This window comes from Nerophis lumbriciformis, linkage group LG05 (assembly GCF_033978685.3).
Source record: "Nerophis lumbriciformis linkage group LG05, RoL_Nlum_v2.1, whole genome shotgun sequence".
Classification (NCBI taxonomy): domain Eukaryota; kingdom Metazoa; phylum Chordata; class Actinopteri; order Syngnathiformes; family Syngnathidae; genus Nerophis; species Nerophis lumbriciformis.
The window spans coordinates 45176562-45197611 of NC_084552.2; the positions used below are offsets into that span (position 1 = coordinate 45176562).

Below are 21050 nucleotides of genomic sequence, written 5' to 3' on the forward strand. Positions count from 1 at the left end.
AGCATACTATTTGTGTCGTTACATTAAGTGAAAAGTTTGATGTTTATCCCCGTCTCGTTACCTGAATTACTCTGATTTTGATTTCTGAAAGGCAGGATGTTATACCCAGTAGGATTCCCTGACGGACTGGTGTTTGGGCTTGCTCTACTGACCTTGTGTCTCAATTCTTCCTTCCCGACGACAGTGACTGACAAGTGTCTTAGAACGTACGGCGGACTTGAAATAGACTTGGTCAAGGGGGACAGCAAGACTTACTTTTTTGACCTGTGCAGTGTGATTAAGTGCGAGGGGAAAATTAGTTCTTACCGTGCTAGTAACCTCTATCTTTGTTACGACTCAAACCTGAACTATTGGTGTCGGATGCGGACAACATACTCTGGTAAGTGGTGCCCCTCGTGGAAGCAGGTAACCCACTACACAGGGCCCTTAGACTACCATGACCCTTTATATGCCAACATACCTCCACAATTCAAAGTTATTCTGAGAGGGATGACCTTTCAGAGGAACTTTGATCGGTCCCAGAACCCCCTTTCCCCTACAATTGCCAGAACAGGTGTTATACCTAGTCCCTTTTATGTTGTTTTGGGGGTTGACCAGACAGGTACAGACCCTAAAGGAATTATTAAAATTAATGTCCTTGTTACGACTCAAACCTGAACTATTGGTGTCGGATGCGGACAACATACTCTGGTAAGTGGTGCCCCTCGTGGAAGCAGGTAACCCACTACACAGGGCCCTTAGACTACCATGACCCTTTATATGCCAACATACCTCCACAATTCAAAGTTATTCTGAGAGGGATGACCTTTCAGAGGAACTTTGATCGGTCCCAGAACCCCCTTTCCCCTACAATTGCCAGAACAGGTGTTATACCTAGTCCCTTTTATGTTGTTTTGGGGGTTGACCAGACAGGTACAGACCCTAAAGGAATTATTAAAATTAATGTCCTTGAGAGGGCGTTAACTACCTCTGCCCCCTTGAAGACCTGGTAGCTTTGACCTTAGGAGCAGGTGCAGGCAACCTGTGGCTTAGGTGGATGACTAGCATGGCTAAGAGCCAAGACCTGGGTGACTGTGTTGCTTGTTCCGCTGGATGTCCCTTTCCCCACACTTACCCCGCCCCTTTTAAGTTGACTGACACTAATGGCTCAAACTGTCTTATCTCCTTGTTTTCTGAACCCACACCGCCAGGTTGTGATTTGTTGGTTAGTGTGTACCCTCCTGTTGACAATTTCACCCGACTTCTTCCCTTTGTGGCCTAAAAGCTGAAATACACGTGTTTTCAATTTACAGGACCCCCTTCATCCCCCTACAAATTGGGTGACATTACCCCCTCCTGGTGCACCACCCTGATAGATGGCTCAAGGATAGGCCCTTGGGCACAAGCTGACTTATTCTGGTATTGTGGGGAGCACAGATTGTACATTAGAATCCCGACGTCAGCTTTGTGCTATGGTTAGACTGGTGACCCCAGTCACCCTAGGGGGTACCAAATTAACACCCCTTGGAACTCCTGTTTCAGCGGCCTTTCTTACTTCCCGCAGAAGACGCCATGTTTTATCTCGGAGGAGTGTAACGGGCTCCTTTGATTTGATGAGAAACCCTGAGGGTGTTTACTTTGATGCAATTGGACAACCAAGGGGGGTCCCACCACAACATAAATTGTGGTGTGAATCCTGTGCAGGTTTCGAGAACCTATAATTGGTGCTATTTTCCCTGTGACTGCTACTAAAAATGTAGAACGCATTAACTATGTTTTTTATAATCTGTTGAGACTGACCAACCTGACTCGTGACGCTGTTGAAGGACTTGCTGAACAACCTGGGTTTGCTATGTCACTGAAGGGGGTCTGGCTTTGCTATGTCACTGAAGGGGGTCTGGCAAAGTGGTGACTTTCGAGAAATGCTAGTTTCCTTCCCTGAGAGTGACGACATTGACATAGATTCCATCCGTTTATCTCCCATGTAACTATGCTTTTAATTTTTTACTAGCTTGCTCAAAGAGGGGCATATTTTAGAAGTGTTGTACAGTGATAAAGATCTTTCTAGAAGATCTGAAGGGGGCATTGTCGGAAGCAGATATTTACATATATCCGAATTTAAGTTGTACTTCTTTCATTTCTTAGTCATATTTGAAAACAGCTCGTGTTTTCCATTTCTTCTCTTGATGCTGTCAGCAAGTATACTGTGCGTGTTAACCTTGAGTTCTTTGGAATGTGTTTTGACTAGCATTTGTTTTGTCTACAGAGATGGGACAAGAGAGAGGGTGGTGGGATCGGGAAGACAGACCATTTTGGGAGGCGAAATAGAATGTTCTAGGGTTAGACTGGTCTCAATCAATGTATATTGGCAAAGCTTTGAGAATATACAACAAAATACCTATTCTGTCTCTGGTGGTTTTTCAACTCAGCTTTAAGTGTCGGAAAGAACTTGGGAGCGAATTGTGACTTGAATTCCCTGGGAGGAACAACTGGTCCAAAATGCAACAGTTCCCATCCTCACCTATGGTCACGAGCTTTGGGTTATGATTGAAAGGACAAGATCACGGGTACAAGCGGCCGAAATGAGTTTCCTCCGCCGGGTGGCGGGGCTCTCCCTTAGAGATAGGGTGAGAAGCTCTGTCATCCGGGGGGAGCTCAAAGTAAAGCCGCTGCTCCTCCACATCGAGAGGAGCCAGATGAGGTGGTTCGGGCATCTGATCAGGATGCCACCCGAGTGCCTCCCTCGGGAGGTGTTTAGGGCACGTCCGACCGGTAGGAGGCCACGGGGAAGACCCAGGACACGTTGGGAAGACTATGTCTCCCGGCTGGCCTGGGAACGCCTCGGGATCCCCCGGGAGGAGCTGGACGAAGTGGCTGGGGAGAGGGAAGTCTGGGCTTCCCTACTTAGGCTGCTGCCCCCGCGACCCGACCTCGGATAAGCAGAAGAAGATGGATGGATGGATGGATACATATAAATACATACACACATTCATATACACACACAAAACTATACATACAGCAATGTTAATACTTGGTTACATGTCCCTTGGCAAGTTTCACTGCAATAAGGCACTTTTGGTAGCCATCCACAAGCTTCTGGTTGAATTTTTGACCACTCATCTTGACAAAATTGGTGCAGTTCAGCTAAATGTGTTGGGGACGGCGTGGCGAAGTCGGGAAAGCGGCCGTGCCAGCAATCTGAAGGTTACTGGTTCAATCCCCACCTTCTACCATCCTAGTCACGTCTGTTGTGTCCTTGAGCAAGACACTTCACCCTTGCTCCTGATGGGTCCTGGTTAGCGCCTTGCATGGCAGCTCCCGCCATCTGTGTGTGAATGTGTGTGTGAATGGGTGAATGTGGAAATAGTGTCAAAGCGCTTTGAGTTCCTTAAAAAGGTAGAAAAGCGCTACACAAGTACAACCCATTTTACCTTTTTGTTTTCTGACATGGACTTGTTTCTTCAGCATTGTCCACACGTTTAAGTCAGGACTTTGGGACGGCCATTCTAAAACCTTAATTCTAGCCTGATTTAGCCATTCCTTTACCACTTTTGACGTGTGTTTGGGGTCATTGTCCTGTTGGAACACCCAACTGGGCCCAAGACCCAACCTCCGGGCTGATGATTTTAGGTTGTACTGAAGAATTTGGAGGTAATCCTCCTTTTTCATTGTCCCATTTACTCTCTGTAAAGCGCCAGTTCCATTGGCAGCAAAACAGGCCCAGAGCATAATACTACCACCACCATGCTTGACGGTTGGTGTGGTATTCCTGGGATTAAAGGCCTCCCCTTTTCTCCTCCAAACATATTGCTGGATATTGTGGCCAAACAGCAACATTTTTGTTTGAAGCGACAGGGATGAGAATCAGCACCTCCAACTCCGAGTCCATGGTCCTCGCTCTTAAAATGGTGGAGTGCCATCTCCGGGTTGGGGAGGAGACCCTGCCCCAAGTGGAGGGGTTCAAGTACCTCGGAGTCTTGTTCACGAGTGAGGGAAGAGTGGATCATGAGATCGACAGGCGGATCGGTGCGGCGTCTTCAGTAATGCAGACGCTGTATCGATCAGTTGTGGTGAAGAAGGAGCTGAGCCGGAAGGCTAAGCTTTCAATTTACCGGTCGATCTACGTTCCCATCTTCACCTATGGTCACGAGCTTTGGGTTATGACCGAAAGGACAAGATCACGGGTACAAGCGGCCGAAAATAGTTTCCTCCGTCGGGTGGCAGGGCTCTCCCTTAGAGATAGGGTGAGAAGCTCTGCCATCCGGGAGGATCTCAAAGTAAAGCCGCTGTTCCTCCACATTGAGAGGAGCCAGATGAGGTGGTTCGGGCATCTGGTCAGGATGCCACCCGAACGCCTCCCTCGGGAAGTGTTTAGGGCACGTCCAACCGGTAGGAAGCCATGGGGAAGACCCAGGACACGTTGGGAAGACTATGTCTTCTGGCTGGCCTGGGAACGGCTCGGGATCCCCCGGCAGGAGCTGGACGAAGTGGCTGGGGAGAGGGAAGTCTGGGCTTCCCTGCTTAGGCTGCTCCCCCCGCGACCCGACCTCGGATAAGCGAAAGAAGATGGGGATATATATATATATATATATATATATATATATATATATATATATATATATATATCCATCCATCCATCCATCTTCTTCCGCTTATCCGAGGTCGGGTTGCGGGGGCAGCAGCCTATATATATATATATATATATATATATATATATATATATATATACACATATTTTTTTTCTTTATACAGTATATACAAACCCCGTTTCCATATGAGTTGGGAAAGTGTGTTAGATGTAAATATAAACGAAATACAATGATTTGCAAATCATTTTCAACTCATATTCAGTTGAATATGCTACAAAGACAACATATTTGATGTTCAAATTGATAAACATTTTTTTTTTTTTGGCAAATAATCATTAACTTTAGAATTTGATGCCAACAACACGTGACAAAGAAGTTGGGAAAGGTGGCAATAAATACTGATAAAGTTGAGGAATGCTCATCAAACACTTATTTGGAACATCCCACAGGTGAACAGGCAAATTGGGAACAGGTGGGTGCCATGATTGGGTATAAAAGTAGATTCCATGAAATGCTCAGTCATTCACAAACAAGGATGGGGCGAGGGTCATCACTTTGTCAACAAATGCGTGAGCAAATTGTTGAACAGTTTAAGAAAAACCTTTCTCAACCAGCTATTGCAAGGAATTTAGGGATTTCACCATCTACGGTCCGTAATATCATCAAAGGGTTCAGAGAATCTGGAGAAATCACTGCACGTAAGCAGCAAAGCCCGTGACCTTCAATCCCTCAGGCTGTACTGCATCAACAAGCGACATCAGTGTGTAAAGGATATCACCACATGGGCTCAGGAACACTTCAGAAACCCACTGTCAGTAACTACAGTTGGTCGCTACATCTGTAAGTGCAAGTTAAAACTCTCCTATGCAAGTAAAAAACGTTTATCAACAACACCCAGAAACGCCGTCGGCTTCGCTGGGCCTGAGCTCATCTAGGATGGACTGATAATACAAAGTGGAAAAGTGTTCTGTGGTCTGACGAGTCCACATTTCAAATTGTTTTTGGAAACTGTGGACGTCGTGTCCTCCCGACCAAAGAGGAAAAGAACCAGCCGGATTGTTATAGGCGAAAAGTTGAAAAGCCAGCATTTTTGATGGTATGGGGGTGTATTAGCGCCCAAGACATGGGTAACTTACACATCTGTGAAGGCGCCATTAATGCTGAAAGGTACATACAGGTTTTGGAGCAACATATGTTGCCATCCAAGCAACGTTACCATGGACGCCCCTGCTTATTTCAGCAAGACAATGCCAAGCCACGTGTTACATCAACGTGGCTTCATAGTAAAAGAGTGCGGGTACTAGACTGGCCTGCCTGTAGTCCAGACCTGTCTCCCATTGAAAATGTGAGGCGCATTATGAAGCCTAAAATACAACAACGGAGACCCCCGGACTGTTGAACAACTTAAGCTGTACATCAAGCAAGAATGGGAAAGACTTCCACCTGATAAGCTTAAAAAATGCGTCTCCTCAGTTCCCAAACGTTTACTGAGTGTTGTTAAAAGGAAAGGCCATGTAACACAGTGGTGAACATGCCCTTTCCCAACTACTTTGGCACGTGTTGCAGCCATGAAATTCTAAGTTAGTTGTTATTTGCAAAAAAAAAAAAAGTTTATGAGTTTGAACATCAAATATCTTGTCTTTGTCATGCATTTAATTGAATATGGGTTGAAAAGGATTTGCAAATCATTGTATTCCGTTTATATTTACATCTAACACAATTTCCCAACTCATATGGAAACGGGGTTTGTATATCAATATATATATATATATATATATATATATATACATACACAGTTTATATATCAACACACACACACACACACGTCTATCCAAAAAAAATAAAAAAATATATATATATACACACAGTATACATACACATGCACATACAGATACACGTACATACATTTTATATGCCCTTTGAGGCACTTGTTAATAAGGGCTATTCAAATAAAATATGACTGATTGATTGATTGTGTTGAAGCTCGTCTTTTCCCCTCCCGGTGGAATTTCTGCACAAGTTTTGCAAACAGCGAGTGAAATGTCTTCTTCTGACATGGTAAAGAAAGCCCAGACTGGTGCCTGCCCACCATGATTCTTTTCTCAGTACACAACAGGCAGCGCGCGTAGTATCATGACATCACAAATATGCGACAATACAGTAGAGAGGGGAAGGGTTGAGGAGCAAAGCACCAGCACAAGCCACAGCAGAGACCTTTAAAATTATTGGCTCATTTTATCGGTTGATTTTTCATTATCGAAACTAACGATGTGACATCATAATTGCCATTATCGGTTAGTAATTATCAGCTGCCGATATTATTGTGCATCCCTAAATAATATGTATACAAAATTGCCGTTAACTTTCAATGCCATTAGCAGACTATTGACTAAATTTTGGCACGTGTTCCAAACATCCTTGCATTCACATTTTCTTGTTTTTTTTTGTCCGTAACTTACCTTTGACCCAAGCGAGCTTTTGCTCTTCCGGGAATCGGGGAAAGGAGACATCAAGGAGGTATTGGGAAGCATAGGGAGCTTCATGTGGTGCCCAAACAAGGATGTCGAGCCTTCCTGCATGACCATCACCTGCGAGAAGGACAGCCACAAAACACAATGAGCTACGCTACTTTTTCTTTTACAAGAAGTCCTCGGTTTCGAGGTGCAACGATTCGTTGACGTTGTCCTCAGAAATAGCATGGACTCTCCTCGATAAGTTAGTTAGCTTGTTAACCAGCTAGATAACAACTAAGAGAGAGTTGTGCAAAACTTAGCTTTAATAATCATTGTAACCAAGTATGATTGATAAACATTGTCCTTTTAAATTAGTCATTTTATTGTTTAAATTGTAGTTCGCACATGCTTAAAAACTGACTTTAAAATTCAATGACAAAATTAAAGCCACCGAATAGGTGTATTCTTCATAATCTGATTAAGCGACTAATCCTTAAAACAATCGATTAGTCAACTATTAAAATAGTTGTTAGTTGCAGGGCTAACTCGATTTACGACGTGTCGAGCTTAAAGGGGAACTGCACATTGTTTTGGTGACCATGCTGGAACCAACACGGAAGAACAATTTAAGGCGAGCAGTGGGTGTTTGGAAAATAAACGTTTCAAAAGAGCAGTCGTCATTCACAGCATTGGTGCCGCATGCCCGCTGATGCGGCGAGACTGCTTGGACAACGCTGACTCTTCAACTTGGATTTTATTCACGAGGGGAGATTTCTACCTGTCTTTTTAACTGTGATAAGTGATGCAAAAAAATATGTTGTTTAGCCATTACCCGCTTGTCATGTTATTTTGATACATACACAGTTTATACACACATTATACTGTCTTCAAAGTGTGCATTGTATAATACAAAATGGGGACTTTTATCGAGGCTAGAAACAATTTATTCATGTTTACATTGTTTCATATGGGGAAGTCAGTTTCACTTGATGAACATTTTGGTCGGCGAACCATGTTCAAGAACCAATTAAGTTTGTAGATCGAGGTTCCACTGTGTGTGTGTGTGTGTGTGTGTGTGTGTGTGTGTATATATATATATATATATATATATATATATATATACACACACACACACACACACAGTGTGTATATATATATATATATATATATATATACACACACACACATAGTGTGTATATATATATACACACACACACACACACTCAAGAACTAGTTATGTGTGCGTTGGTTTTAAACTTTCTGCCGTTCTTTTATCGTAGCCGACTTGTGATAGCAGTACGTCAAGAAAAATGAAAGTGAAGTGAAATTAGACATCTTAAAATGCTGAGACCGCTTAGTCTTTAGTGACCACAACCATCATCATGGACAATGATGGTATCCTTGAACATGTAGAAGGATCTACTTCTATGAAATCCACAGTGATAACTTGAATCTCTCGTATTACCGTTTAATTTAATTCTTATATTTAATCTTTTAATTACTGTATTTCATACACCCTTCAAAGTCGACCTACAACGCGTCGTATGAAACTCAATTGTAAACGGAGGACCTCTTGTATTAAAACAAAAACAAAAAAAAACAACCGACATACTGTATATAAATCTTACTTTTGAGTCCTCTGAGGTGCGTTTGTGCGGGTCTCGTTGCTGTTAAAAGAAAAAAAGAAACATCATGTTAGCAGGTTGTGATAAACCCACAGAGCAGCATAATGTCTGACTCCTTTTTAAAAGTGTGCGTGTGAGAAAGGAGAGAGCGCTAAATGTCTCTCCAGTAGTGACACAGACATGCAATGTGGGTTTGGACATTTTGTCTTTGAAGGCTAAGAAAGGGGTGCAGGCAAAGTAAATAGAGAGCACTTAGCTCAGGTCATAAAAGCGATAGACAACAGGGGACTGATCACAGCAGCAATGACTCCGCTCCTCCAGCACACCTACCCCCCCAGCTCGCAGTAGCTTGCGACGGAAGTCTTCAGCCGGGCTGTTGAACGTCAGCTTCTCGCAGCGGAGATGATTGACAGGCGGGTGGCCCTCCAGGTGGAGGAAGAGGTCGTAGTCAAAGCGAACTTTCTTTGGTTCTTCCTGCAGTGAAACGATGAGTATCTTTGAAGCAGCTTCACTTGGATGCTTTAATGGGAAGGGTGCAGTAAAAAAGTACCTTATTCCTAAAGTAAACTTCAATAGGCAAGATGAAGCCGGCATATCCTGACTCCTCTACTTTGTATGGTGGATCCTTGCAAACTAAAAAAAAAAGAAGAATATACTGAATTATTTTATTAATCATATTCTCTTTGGTGATAAAACCAACCTGGAAGTCTTTTACTTATCACTAAACAAAGCTCTTGAGAGGTAATTAACTCTCATTCCCGTGTTCTGGGCTAAACTAATAAAAAAAAACAGCTCTTAAGCTTAAAACTCTTGCCAGGGTAAATAATTGCCCCCATTTTCCCTGGTGGGCATTCAGGACAAACAAACTCTCCTGGAGACCAGGTGTTCTCGCCTCAGAGGTACTCAGAGATGTTTGTCAGCCTTTCTTCCCAGTGGACTTGAAAGCAGCACATGGAGGCCCTTAATGTGTTTTAAGACTGCAGAGAAAATATCACAAGGAGGAAAAACATTTTATTTTACCCTTAAAACCAAAACTTGTAAGGAGCAGCGTGTGTTTAATTTTTCAATGTCTCTCCGCTGTGAATAGTGGCGAAGACGGGTGAGATGGATGGCTTGAAAAACTCTAAAGCCAACATGGCTGCGCAAACATAACGGCTTTGAGGGCGACACTTAATGGCATATGACTAAAAGAACACATTTATTATTACACTTGTTTTTTTAATTAATAGTAGTCACTCCACTACAACTGTACTGTATTTTACTGTCCGATTTTTTTCTGCATATGGCATGATTTACTGTAGGAGGTGTACAAAGTGCAGCTATATTTAAACAGCTTATTTTCAATGGCTCTCTGTATATTCTAAAATTATACTTATAATCCATTATTATTGAAAAGTAGTCCACAAATTTGCTTTGTCCCTATAACACAAAACTAAGATGTTTTGTTTTAGATTGTTTATCCCCGGGTGCGGCACCGCTGCTGCCCACTGCTCCCCTCACCTCCCAGGGGGTGATCAGGGGGATGGGTCAAATGCAGAGGAAAAAATTCACCACACCTAGTGTGTGTGTGACAATCATTGGTACTTTAACATTAACTTAAATATTGACAGACAATCGATTGGTTTTAGTGTCTTTAATGCACAAAATTTATCAACGGGTTCCAATTTCTCAGAATTAGGTGGACCAGTTTGGACACCTCTGCTTTAAGATGGAGGAGATCCATACGTTGCAAAGTCTCAATCAATAAGACCCATTGATCATTGGTTTTATTGGTCATAAATGGCATTTTCGGTCAACTGATTCTCTGTGGAAGATTTGTTAAGATGTCTTTCACAAGGAAGAGGACATAAGGCCAATAAATGTGTCAGTTTAAGTAGAAAATAGGCACAAAGTAGCCGCTGACCTGTAAAAGGAAAATTAGCCAGCCACCAAAGTACCGCTCATCCACTCACTTTTGGTTTGACATGAGATGCCAGTCACAGAACAATGCCAGTCACTCTGCATTTGGCCTTTTTCCACAGACTGCGTTGTAATGAGGTCAGGCTAGACAGGCAGCTTAAGAAGAGAAAACAAAAGACTAAAAAATAAGAACTTTCCAAACGCAGTTGAATCCCAATGGAGCTATTCATCTCAGCAATAATTGTCAGCATTAGTGCGACAAGCATCCTTAGCACTTGAAGTAGATGTATAGCTACAGTACTGAAGTACTGAAATTCCACGACATAGTGAATTTGCAAACAGCTAAAATTATACACAAAGCAAACTATAATCTGCTATCCAAGAATACATAACAATTCTTCTCAACAAAAGAGAAGAAATATAATCTTAGAGAAAAATGTAATTTAAAACATGTGTACGCACGTACAACACTTAAGACCTTCAGTATATCAGTATGTGGAATGAAATTATAGAATGGATTCAAATAAATCAAACAATGTACTAATATGATACACTTCAAGAAACTCTTTAAACTTAAAGTGTTTACAAAGTACAAAGAAGAACCATGATAAACATGATTAATTTATTTCGTCCATCCATTCATTTTGTAGATATCTTCTCATCTCACCATATGAAATATAACTTAATTCACCAATTATTATTTATTGTTATTACTTATGAAGTATATTGTGAATACATTGAGAACAGGAAGTGAACAAAAGTTTTAGCAACTGTTATGTAAAGGAAAAGGGATAGGATTAAATAAGCTCTGCTTCTTCCTACTCCTTTTCGAACATGTTGAATAGAGAAACTGGAAATTGTGATGTATCATGTTGTATGCATGCATGTTCGAAATAAACTCAAACTCAACTCAACAGTAGGTAGGGCTGCACTACCACAGTTCACAGTAAAGTGGGCTATAAACAGAGAGATTTTTTTTTTTATGTCTGAGGAGGTTTATTATTTGTTAGAGACTATACACCCATGAAGACAGAAGACACTTGGAAAATGTCATAAACTAAGCTACAAGCTACTATTGATTAAATGTAACTAAGCCACAAGTGAAACTATCCGCAGAGAATTGTAGCAAGCTACACTACAAGCTACGCAGCAAAAGTAGCTTGCTACATTAAAGAAATATATATTAATGCACAACTTTCCACCAAACATGAGAAAAATGCTCAGTTTGATTGTTTATTACCACAAACACAAGTTAGAAACATGCCATCTGTTTGGCTTTTAACATTTCTTTTAAATTGCGTACCATGCACAAAATGAGAGAAAAACATAAAAGGCAGTGACACAATAATGATAAATAATCCATCCATCCATCCATTTTTCTACCGCTTGTCCCTTTCGGGGTCGCGGGGGTTGCTGGAGCCTATCTCAATATACTCTAATATTATAAACTTTAATGGAGACTTTTTAGCACAGGATAAATTACTGTTTTAACAGAAACCACGGAGGCAAAGTGACAATAACTTGGTCGAAGGAACAAAACATTTGCTCACAAAAGAGACAGAGGGGAACTGTACTTTTTTTGGAATTTTGCCTATCGTTCATAATCATTATGAAAGACATGACTATGGATGGATTTTTTTTTTAATGCATTCTAACTTTTAAATAAATGTAAATAAAAATCTGCTTACAACGGAACCAATGGGAGGTCCTCTATTCCGCCCATAGAACCCAATAAATAACCATTCAAAAAGCACCAACTATACTCCATTTAAATTTTGTGACTTGAATATTAACCAAGTATTAGTGATATTGTTATTGTAAGCGCTAACGCAGACAAACTATAGCGGCGACGTGATATCCAGTTTATGCTGCTATCTTTACATCATCGAGTGGTCAGCTGTTTCCTTGCTTCCCTGCTTGTAAAAGTTTATTCTAGATCATAAATAATGCCTCTCACCTGAATAGGAGAAGGCTGAGGACGTACTCCGACAAGTTGGTACACTTTTACATCCAATTTAGACCCGCGAATGGCGAGACAGCAGACATTATACAGTAAGTGATGTTTTATCATGTTTTTGGCTCTCATAAAGTCTGCATTGAGTACTAATCAGTTATTGTGTTGGACAAAAAGCAAACATTGTGAAGCATTTTTAAAATTAATGTGTCGCGTATGCTTAAAATGATAAAAATATGTAAATATTACATGTTATTATACATGTTCCTGTTACTGCATTACATTTATACTCACAGCATGTGTATAAAACCTTAATGGAGGTGTTTGTATGTTTTTAGGTCTTTATAGGCGGAATAGAGTGGTTCCTATAGGCTCCATTGTAAGCAAACTTTTGATCGCCTTTATTTAACATTCTTCATAATGATTGTGAACGACCGGCAGAATTCCAAAAAAAGTGCACTTCCCCCTTAGCAAACTATCAGTGCATGAACAGAAATCAATAAAAATTCACATACTTAAAGTAAACACATTTTCCTGACTGTGGAACAGAGTCCACCAAAATTAAATTCCTCCCCAACTCCTACATTTTAAGTTCTTATATAGCTAATAATGTTAATGTAATATGAAACCGAATGACCAAGGGTCCATTACTATTAACTGTCATTGAGCAGGGGACCACAGTTGGTGGGATTGAGGAGGTTTTCGAAGTATTCCTTCCACCGATCCACAACATTCGCAGTCAAGGTCAGCAGAACACCATCCTCACCATACACGGTGTTGATAGTGCACTGCTTCCCCTTCCTGAGGCGGCGGATGGTGGTCCAGAATCGCTTCGAAGCTGTCCGGAAGTCGTTTTCCATGGCTTCCCCGGACTCCTCCCATGTCCAAGTTTTTGCCTCCCCGACCGCTGAAGCCGCACACCGCTTGGCTTGTCGGTACCTGTCCGCTGCCTCAGGAGTCCTATGTGCCAAAAGAACCCGATAGGACTCCTTCTTTAGCTTGACGGCATCCCTCACCGCCGGTGTCCATCAACGGGTTCTAGGATTACCGCCACAACAGCTAGTATACCTAATCAATAATTAATAAACTCAACAAAATTATGCTTTGACTTGAAATATTGGTCAAAATTGTCCAAATATATATTTAACCAATACATTTGAGAATTGTTGCATTGAATTAACAAACAATTATTTAAATTGTAATTGACACAAAAGCCCACACTCTATGGTGGTAAAATAAGTATAAAAACTAAAAAACGAAATTGAAAACAATTCCAACGGAAAAACTGAATTGTATTGTTTGTTTGTTTTTTTACAGTTTTTGTTATGTCAATTTATTGTTATTACTATTATTATTATTTTACTTGTGGTTTATTCGTTACTAGTTTATATGAGTTTAAAAATATATATATTTATAGTTGACATTTGGTGGTACAATTAATACTCATGTTTTCAAATTAATGAAAAATCGTGTTATTATTCTTGATTACCGTACAATATCAATCAAAAATCATGGTGATTATTATTTTTGCCACAATCGTTCAGCCCTAGATGATGCTGTTCTTGGGACTATTTTTGAAGGAATAACTCTTAAAAAAGAAAAAAAAAGAAAAGCAAAGACTCGAAAAAAACCTGGAAAACGTGTGAACAAACACACTTTATAAACTACTGAGCAAACTAGAGTTAAGTTGTTCTCAAATTATGAAAACGGCTGGTGTTATTAGCCTAGCCATCAAGAAATAGACATTGTGCACTGTTAATTGTGATAAAGCCTTTCATTTGTATAATGCTGAGATTTGTGGTCCTAAATATTGAACAGGTTTAATAGTTAAGTGGTCGTTCCGACCTGTTTTGGAGCCAATTTTCAAGACAAATTCACTCTTAACACCCCTCAGAACACAGGACAATTTCCTAGAATATTGCAGCTGGAATAGGCTCCAGCACCCACACGACAAGCAGCAGAAAATGGATTGATGGATGGATGGATGGAATCTTGGGAAACATAATAATCAGGCGTTGGGACGAAACAGCCCGATTGTCTTTATGTGTGCATCCTAATTAAAGGGGAACTGTAGTTTTTTTTGTTTTTTTTTAAATATTGCCTATCGTTCACCATCATTATGAGAGACAAGAAGACAAAAGGTTTTGGGTTTTTTTTGCATTCTAATTTGTAATAATCAGCACATTTTAGGTGGCTCGCAAAGCAGCTAATGAGAGCGATCAATCCTGCTTTTAAATGACTTTAAAGGGGAACATTATCACAATTTCAGAAGGGTTAAAACCATTAAAAATCAGTTCCCAGTGGCTTATTTTATTTTTCGAAGTTTTTTTCAAAATTTTACCCATCACGCAATATCCCTAAAAAAAGCTTCAAAATGCCTGATTTTAACCATCGTTATATACACCCGTCCATTTTCCTGTGACGTCACATAGTGATGCCAACTCAAACAAACATGGCGCATAGAACAGCAAGCTATAGCGACATTAGCTCGAATTCAGACTCGGATTTCAGCGGCTTAAGCGATTCAACAGATTACGCATGTATTGAAACGGATGGTTGTAGTGTGGAGGCAGGTAGCGAAAACGAAATTGAAGAAGAAACTGAAGCTATTGAGCCATATCGGTTTGAACCGTATGCAAGCGAAAACGACGAAAACGACACGACAGCCAGCGACACGGGAGAAAGCGAGGACGAATTCGGTGATCGCCTTCTAACCAACGATTGGTATGTGTTTGTTTGGCATTAAAGGAAACTAACAACTATGAACTAGGTTTACAGCATATGAAATACATTTGGCAACAACATGCACTTTGAGAGTGCATGCCAATTTTCATCAATTAATATATTCTGTAGACATACCCTCATCCGCGCTCTTTTCCTGAAAGCTGATCTGTCCAGTTTTGGAGTTGATGTCAGCAGGCCAGGGAAGCTAGGGTCGATATTCTTCTCTTGATCATCTTCGGTGGCATAAGGGACGGTGTGAGCCAAGACATCCAGGGGGTTTAGCTCGCTCGTCTGCGGGAACAAACTGCCGCCATTGCTTGCCGTGCTACCGAGGTCCTTTGTCCCTGAATTGCTCACACACTCCGGCAGATTCAATGGGGGTATGGCGGCAGATTTCTTTGACTTTATCGTTGGAAATGCATCTGCTTTGAGTGTCGCAGGATATCCACACATTCTTGCCATCTCTGTCGTAGCATAGCTTTCGTCGGTAAAGTGTGCGGAACAAACGTCCAATTTCTTGCCACTTTCGCATCTTTGGGCCACTGGTGCAACTTGAATCCGTCCCTGTTCGTGTTGTTACACCCTCCGAAACACACCGACGAGGCATGATGGCTCCAAGGTACGGAAAACAGTCGAAAAAACGGAAAATAACAGAGCTGATTTGACTCGGTGTTTGAGAAAATGGCGGATTGCTTCCCGATGTGACGTCACGTTGTGACGTCATCGCTCCGAGGTATATATTGACGCTTACATAGGTCTGGTGATAATGTTCCCCTTTAAAATGCATCCAAAAACCACCAACAATACTTCATTTACATTTCTTGACCTGTATAATAACCAAGCTGTAGCGGCATTGTTATTTGAAGAGCGAACACTCTTTTTCCATATAGACTTGCAGTGTGGATATAAAACTGAGGGTTTTGAAGGTTTTTTTTGTGAGCTTTGAAGATTACAATGGTGCCTCCATCTAGCCGCATCTTTGAAGTGTTTATGATCTTTAAAATCCTTAAGAAAAGATGTGCTCTTGTCTCTCATAAGGATTGTGAATGACAGTCAACTTTAAATGGGAACTGCACAATTTTGCCTTTAATTCACAATCCTTATGACAGACAAGAACAAATGTCTTTTTTATTTTTAAAATGCATTTTAACTCGTAAAGAAAAATCTGCTTACAAAGGAATTAATAGGAGCAGTGTTCATTTTGTAGGATAACATTTTTTGTCTTAGTTATCTTCAATTACCTCATTTTTCATGACTAAAATAGGACGATAATGAATCACAACAAATGCACGTTGATGAAAACAATGACAAAATAATTGACAACATCGTCTACTAATAAAAACGAGACAGAAATTATGACAGCTAGGAAATCCAATCATATTTAATTTTGTCTTTTGGCGGGTGGGACAAGTTATCCAATCATAGTTCCATGTGGGATAGATCACGAAAGGGTCCAAACAATTTCATTCCACTTTGTATATGCACTTGCTATATTACCTGTGTGTGCATGCCAGTCAATAAAAACTCTGCCAAAGAACAGCGCATACCAGGAGCGACAACGAAGAAGAAGATTTCATCGGATTTAGCGATCAGGAGTGACAGATTGTTTGGTAAACGTATAGCATGTTCTATATGTTATAGTTATTTGAATGACTCTTACCATAATATGTTACGTTAACATACCAGGCACGTTCTCAGTTGGATATTTATGCGTCATATAACGTACACTTATTCAGCCTGTTGTTCACTATTCTTTATTTATTTTAGATTGCCTTTCAAATGTCTATTCTTGGTGTTGGATTTTATCAAATAAATGTCCCCCAAAAATGCGACTTATAAGTTAAAGTACCAATGATTGTCACACACACACTAGGTGTGGCGAAATTATTCTCTGCATTTGACCCATCACCCTTGATCACCCCCTGGGAGGTGAGGGGAGCAGTGGGCACTCGAGTGTGACGTATATATGTTTTTTTCCTTCTTTATTATGCATTTTCGGGCGGTGCGACGTATACTCCGGAGCGACTTATAATCCAAAAAATACGGTAAGTAGGTCAAAGCTAATATTTCAAAATTAGACATACTGTAATGAATTACTGCTACTGTTAAAGAGGTGAGGGCAGGAGCAAGACTGCATACTCTACCACTACGTGGTCGAGCTTGTCCGCCAATTTAATAAGCAAGATACCCGTACATTGCACTTTAATCATTGTCCTCTGCACACTGTTCAGTTAATTGCACAACTTGACAACCTAAAAGACCAGGATTGTCATTTTTCAAGCTAAAACACAAAGAAAGACAGACAACATACATATAACACTGGTTGCAGTATTTAAACGGGACAGCGGCCAGGACGCCAATTGTGTACCGCCTGTGTAATTATACACAATACAGAATAAAACGTTCTTTATATGACCATTGTAGTCAAAAATAATTCTAGGTATAATAATAACACACAGTAAAGTAAATCTGAAATTTACTAATTGATATATTCTCAGAATACAGGTCTTGTTGTGAATTTAATTTTAGAGATGCTCTGCAAAAACATTAATGAAAGTGGTTTCAAGACAACTTTAAATATGCGTTATACTATATACTTTAGTTCACAACATTCACTGTAATTTTAGTAAGTATACAATGTTGAGGGAATTAGTCAACTAAAACTAAATTAATTTAGATGACTAAAAATAAAATACATTTTCATCAAAAGACTTTTACTAAAATTAAATTAAATACTGCTGTCAAAATTAACAATGCCATGACGTCATTGCGTCTATTCCGAACATAAAACCAACTAAAAATCATCCAAAAAGCGCCAACAATACCCAATTTACTTCTCCTGACCTGATAATTAACCAAGTATTAGCAATATTACGGTAACGTTAGGAACCTATTTTATGGGCGAAGGTAACGTTTCTTTTGCTGCTGTATTGACATCATGAGCTGGTGAGCTGTTTTCCCGCCTCTGACCTTGTGAAAGTTTATTTTAGATTATAAATCATGAATCGCACCTTGATAGTAGAATGATGTGGACATAAGAAGTTGGTAAGCGTTGACAGCCAACTAAGAGCCAGAAACGTTGAAAAAGACCCAAAAAGACGCTTCATTCCACCCCCCTTTTTTCTTTGCGAGGATTATAAGTCATTCTTCATCTAAATGGACATATATCAACATCTTAACAGTCGGCATCGCAGTTAGAGCAAACATTGTACAGTAAGTGTTGGCTCTCATGAAGTCTGCAGTGAGTAGTTGTTGAAGGAAAAAGCGAACGTACTACGTTTGTGTAAATAATGCATCGCCGTATGCTTGAAATTAGCAATATATGGTACGTAAATTTTACATTTTATTATGAATAAGCCTGTTACTACATTATATACTTACATGTATATAAAACAGTGATGTGTTTTGGATATTTTTTAATCGCTTTATAAGCAGAATAGAGAAACTCCCGTAGTGTCATGCTTCTATATTTCTATATTCTACATGCCATACCAGACCTGCTCCTACCATGCAGTCTGCTGCAGAGCCCATATTTGGTGTTTCCTGGGGCGGAGTCACTTTCCCACACCTGATTGCAATCAGGCCTTCTTAAGCCCTGCTGTTGCGACCATGGTCACCGGTTTGTTCCTCTGCCATGCCTGCTATGGTTCCTTAGCCTGTGTAGATTTGTTTGCCTTTTCTTTTGACCTTTTACCAGTTTTCATTCGGTGGCTTAGCTCCCTTTAGTCTTTTGTTATCCGCGGCAACATAAGGTTGCCGTCGCTTTTTGTTAATCATTAGGACTTTGAGTTTTTTCACACCCGTGAGCTCCCTTTGTTATTAAATTTTTTGTATATTTGACTTTTGCCTATGTCTCTGCGTTGGGGTCCAAATACACCGCCAAACTGGCTAATGACATATAGGTTCCATTGTAAGTGGACTTTTGCTCGCATGTATTTACTTGTTAGAGTGCAATTAAAAATAGAAAAAACATGTGTGCTTGTCTTGCATAAGGATTGTGAATGATAGGCAAAATACCAAAAAAGTGCAGTTCCCCTTTAATATGCAGTCTAATTTCTAAATTGTGATTTTCTTTCTACTTTTCTTAAACTTATTACAAATGCTGCCATTTTACTCAAAGACAAACATTTTATCATTGGCATGATGGCCGACATGTCGTCCTATAGGGCTCTCCTTCTCTGATCCTACCCACTAATGGCCATCAACGGATATGTCCCGTTGGCTATCATTCATTCGCTCAAAGGAGGAACAATCACAATATTTAACAGACTTTTCATTAATTTATTTTTAGTGCATGTATGTACTGTTAAGTGAGAATTTGATTATTTTGACTTTATTCATTTCTATCTAGAAAGTCCCCCGTCAACTGTCCTTCTGGGACCTCCAATGAGGAAGGGCACCAGGAGCATTGGAAGTTTGTTTAAAGCAGAACAAGACAATGAATCTAATGATCAACATGGTGCTACAAAAATTAACCCAGAAAACCCACATTTTTGCGTAATCGTGCAGCCCTACTGGGACGTAACAATATGCAATAATGTCAGACAGCCGTCAGATGAATCACTAATGAACAATCTCACAGTTTATGGGGTATAAGTGTAACTGTGACACGAGGTGCCCTCACAATGGTGGGAGGTGATTAGCATCGGGGCACGGTCCAACGAGCCCAGTCTTTTAAAAACAACCTGGCACTATGTTTTCTTAACTACCCCACTGACCCAAGTGACCTAGCGCTAATCAGCTAACAGCGAGACGGGACAACGCCGACAGGGTCAAGATTAATCTGGCAAGATTAAAAGAAACATCCAAGTTTGTTTTGTCAGCCAAGTCAGTCGGAAGACGCGCCACAGGTGGCTGCTCACGAAAAAATCCTGGAAACTGTTTTTTAGCAGGATGGGAGTGTAAAGGCCAAACTTCATTTTACACTATTGATCTCTAGGTAAATCTTTGAAGAAATTCTTGGTTCATTGTAAAATGTGCATGGTTTAGCAGCCACACAAATACCTTCTAATGCAACACTTGTATAAGGATCCGACCGTGTCACGTCACTTTAGTGACTTTTGACTGCGCTACAGGAGATACAGTCAATAGATATACCGTACATTGTTTGACTCTCATGGACCCTGAACATGAACGAAAGACGACAAACAATACAAATCTTGGTTCTTTTTTAAAACAAATATATCAAAGTACCAGTAGAGTGGAAAAACAAGTTTCCTCTATGTTGAAGCTATTATCATATACAGTATATCTGATGTATGACACCAAAAGGCTTCAAAAGTGAGCGAGTAAATAGATATTATCAAAAAAATTATCAATCTCACAGAGATTCCCGAGCCATTTTGAGAGATAATGAGCCAGCACGGTGGCAGAGGGGTTAGTGCATCTGCCTCAAAATACAAAGGTCCTGAGAAGTCTTGGGTTCAATCCCGGGCTCGGGATCTTTCTGTGTGGAGTTTGCATGTTCTCCCCGTGACTGCGTGGGTTCCCTCCGGGTACTCCGGCTTCCTCCCACCTCCAAAAGACATGCACCTGTGGATAGGTTGATTGGCAACACTAAATTGGCCCTAGTGTGTGAATGTGAGTGTGAATGTTGTCTGTCTATCTGTGTTGGCCCTGCGATGAGGTGGCGACTTGTCCAGGGTGTACCCCGCCTTCCGCCCGATTGTAGCTGAGATAGGCTCCAGCGCCCCCCGCGACCCCAAAGGGAATAAGCGGTAGAAAATGGATGGATGGATGAGCCAGCCAGATGGCGATCATGTGACGTAGAGGTAGGAACCGCAGTTCCTTTCGCCACCAACATCAATGCAAATCATGCAGACTTTGT

General features: G+C 40.7%; 1 protein-coding gene across 2 annotated transcripts in view; it reads right to left on the bottom strand.

Moving 5' to 3' along the window:
- The window catches only part of mllt3 (MLLT3 super elongation complex subunit), a 47938-nt gene that overhangs the window by 17480 nt on the left and 9408 nt on the right, over positions 1-21050 (bottom strand). For both annotated transcript variants that reach the window (XM_061959286.2, XM_061959285.1), the window contains exons 3-6: positions 9197-9279; positions 8977-9120; positions 8650-8688; positions 7028-7156 (exon numbers count right to left, since the gene is read on the bottom strand). In XM_061959286.2, the coding sequence (XP_061815270.1) occupies positions 7028-7156; positions 8650-8688; positions 8977-9120; positions 9197-9279 (395 nt within the window). The remainder of the gene's footprint in view (positions 1-7027; positions 7157-8649; positions 8689-8976; positions 9121-9196; positions 9280-21050) is intronic.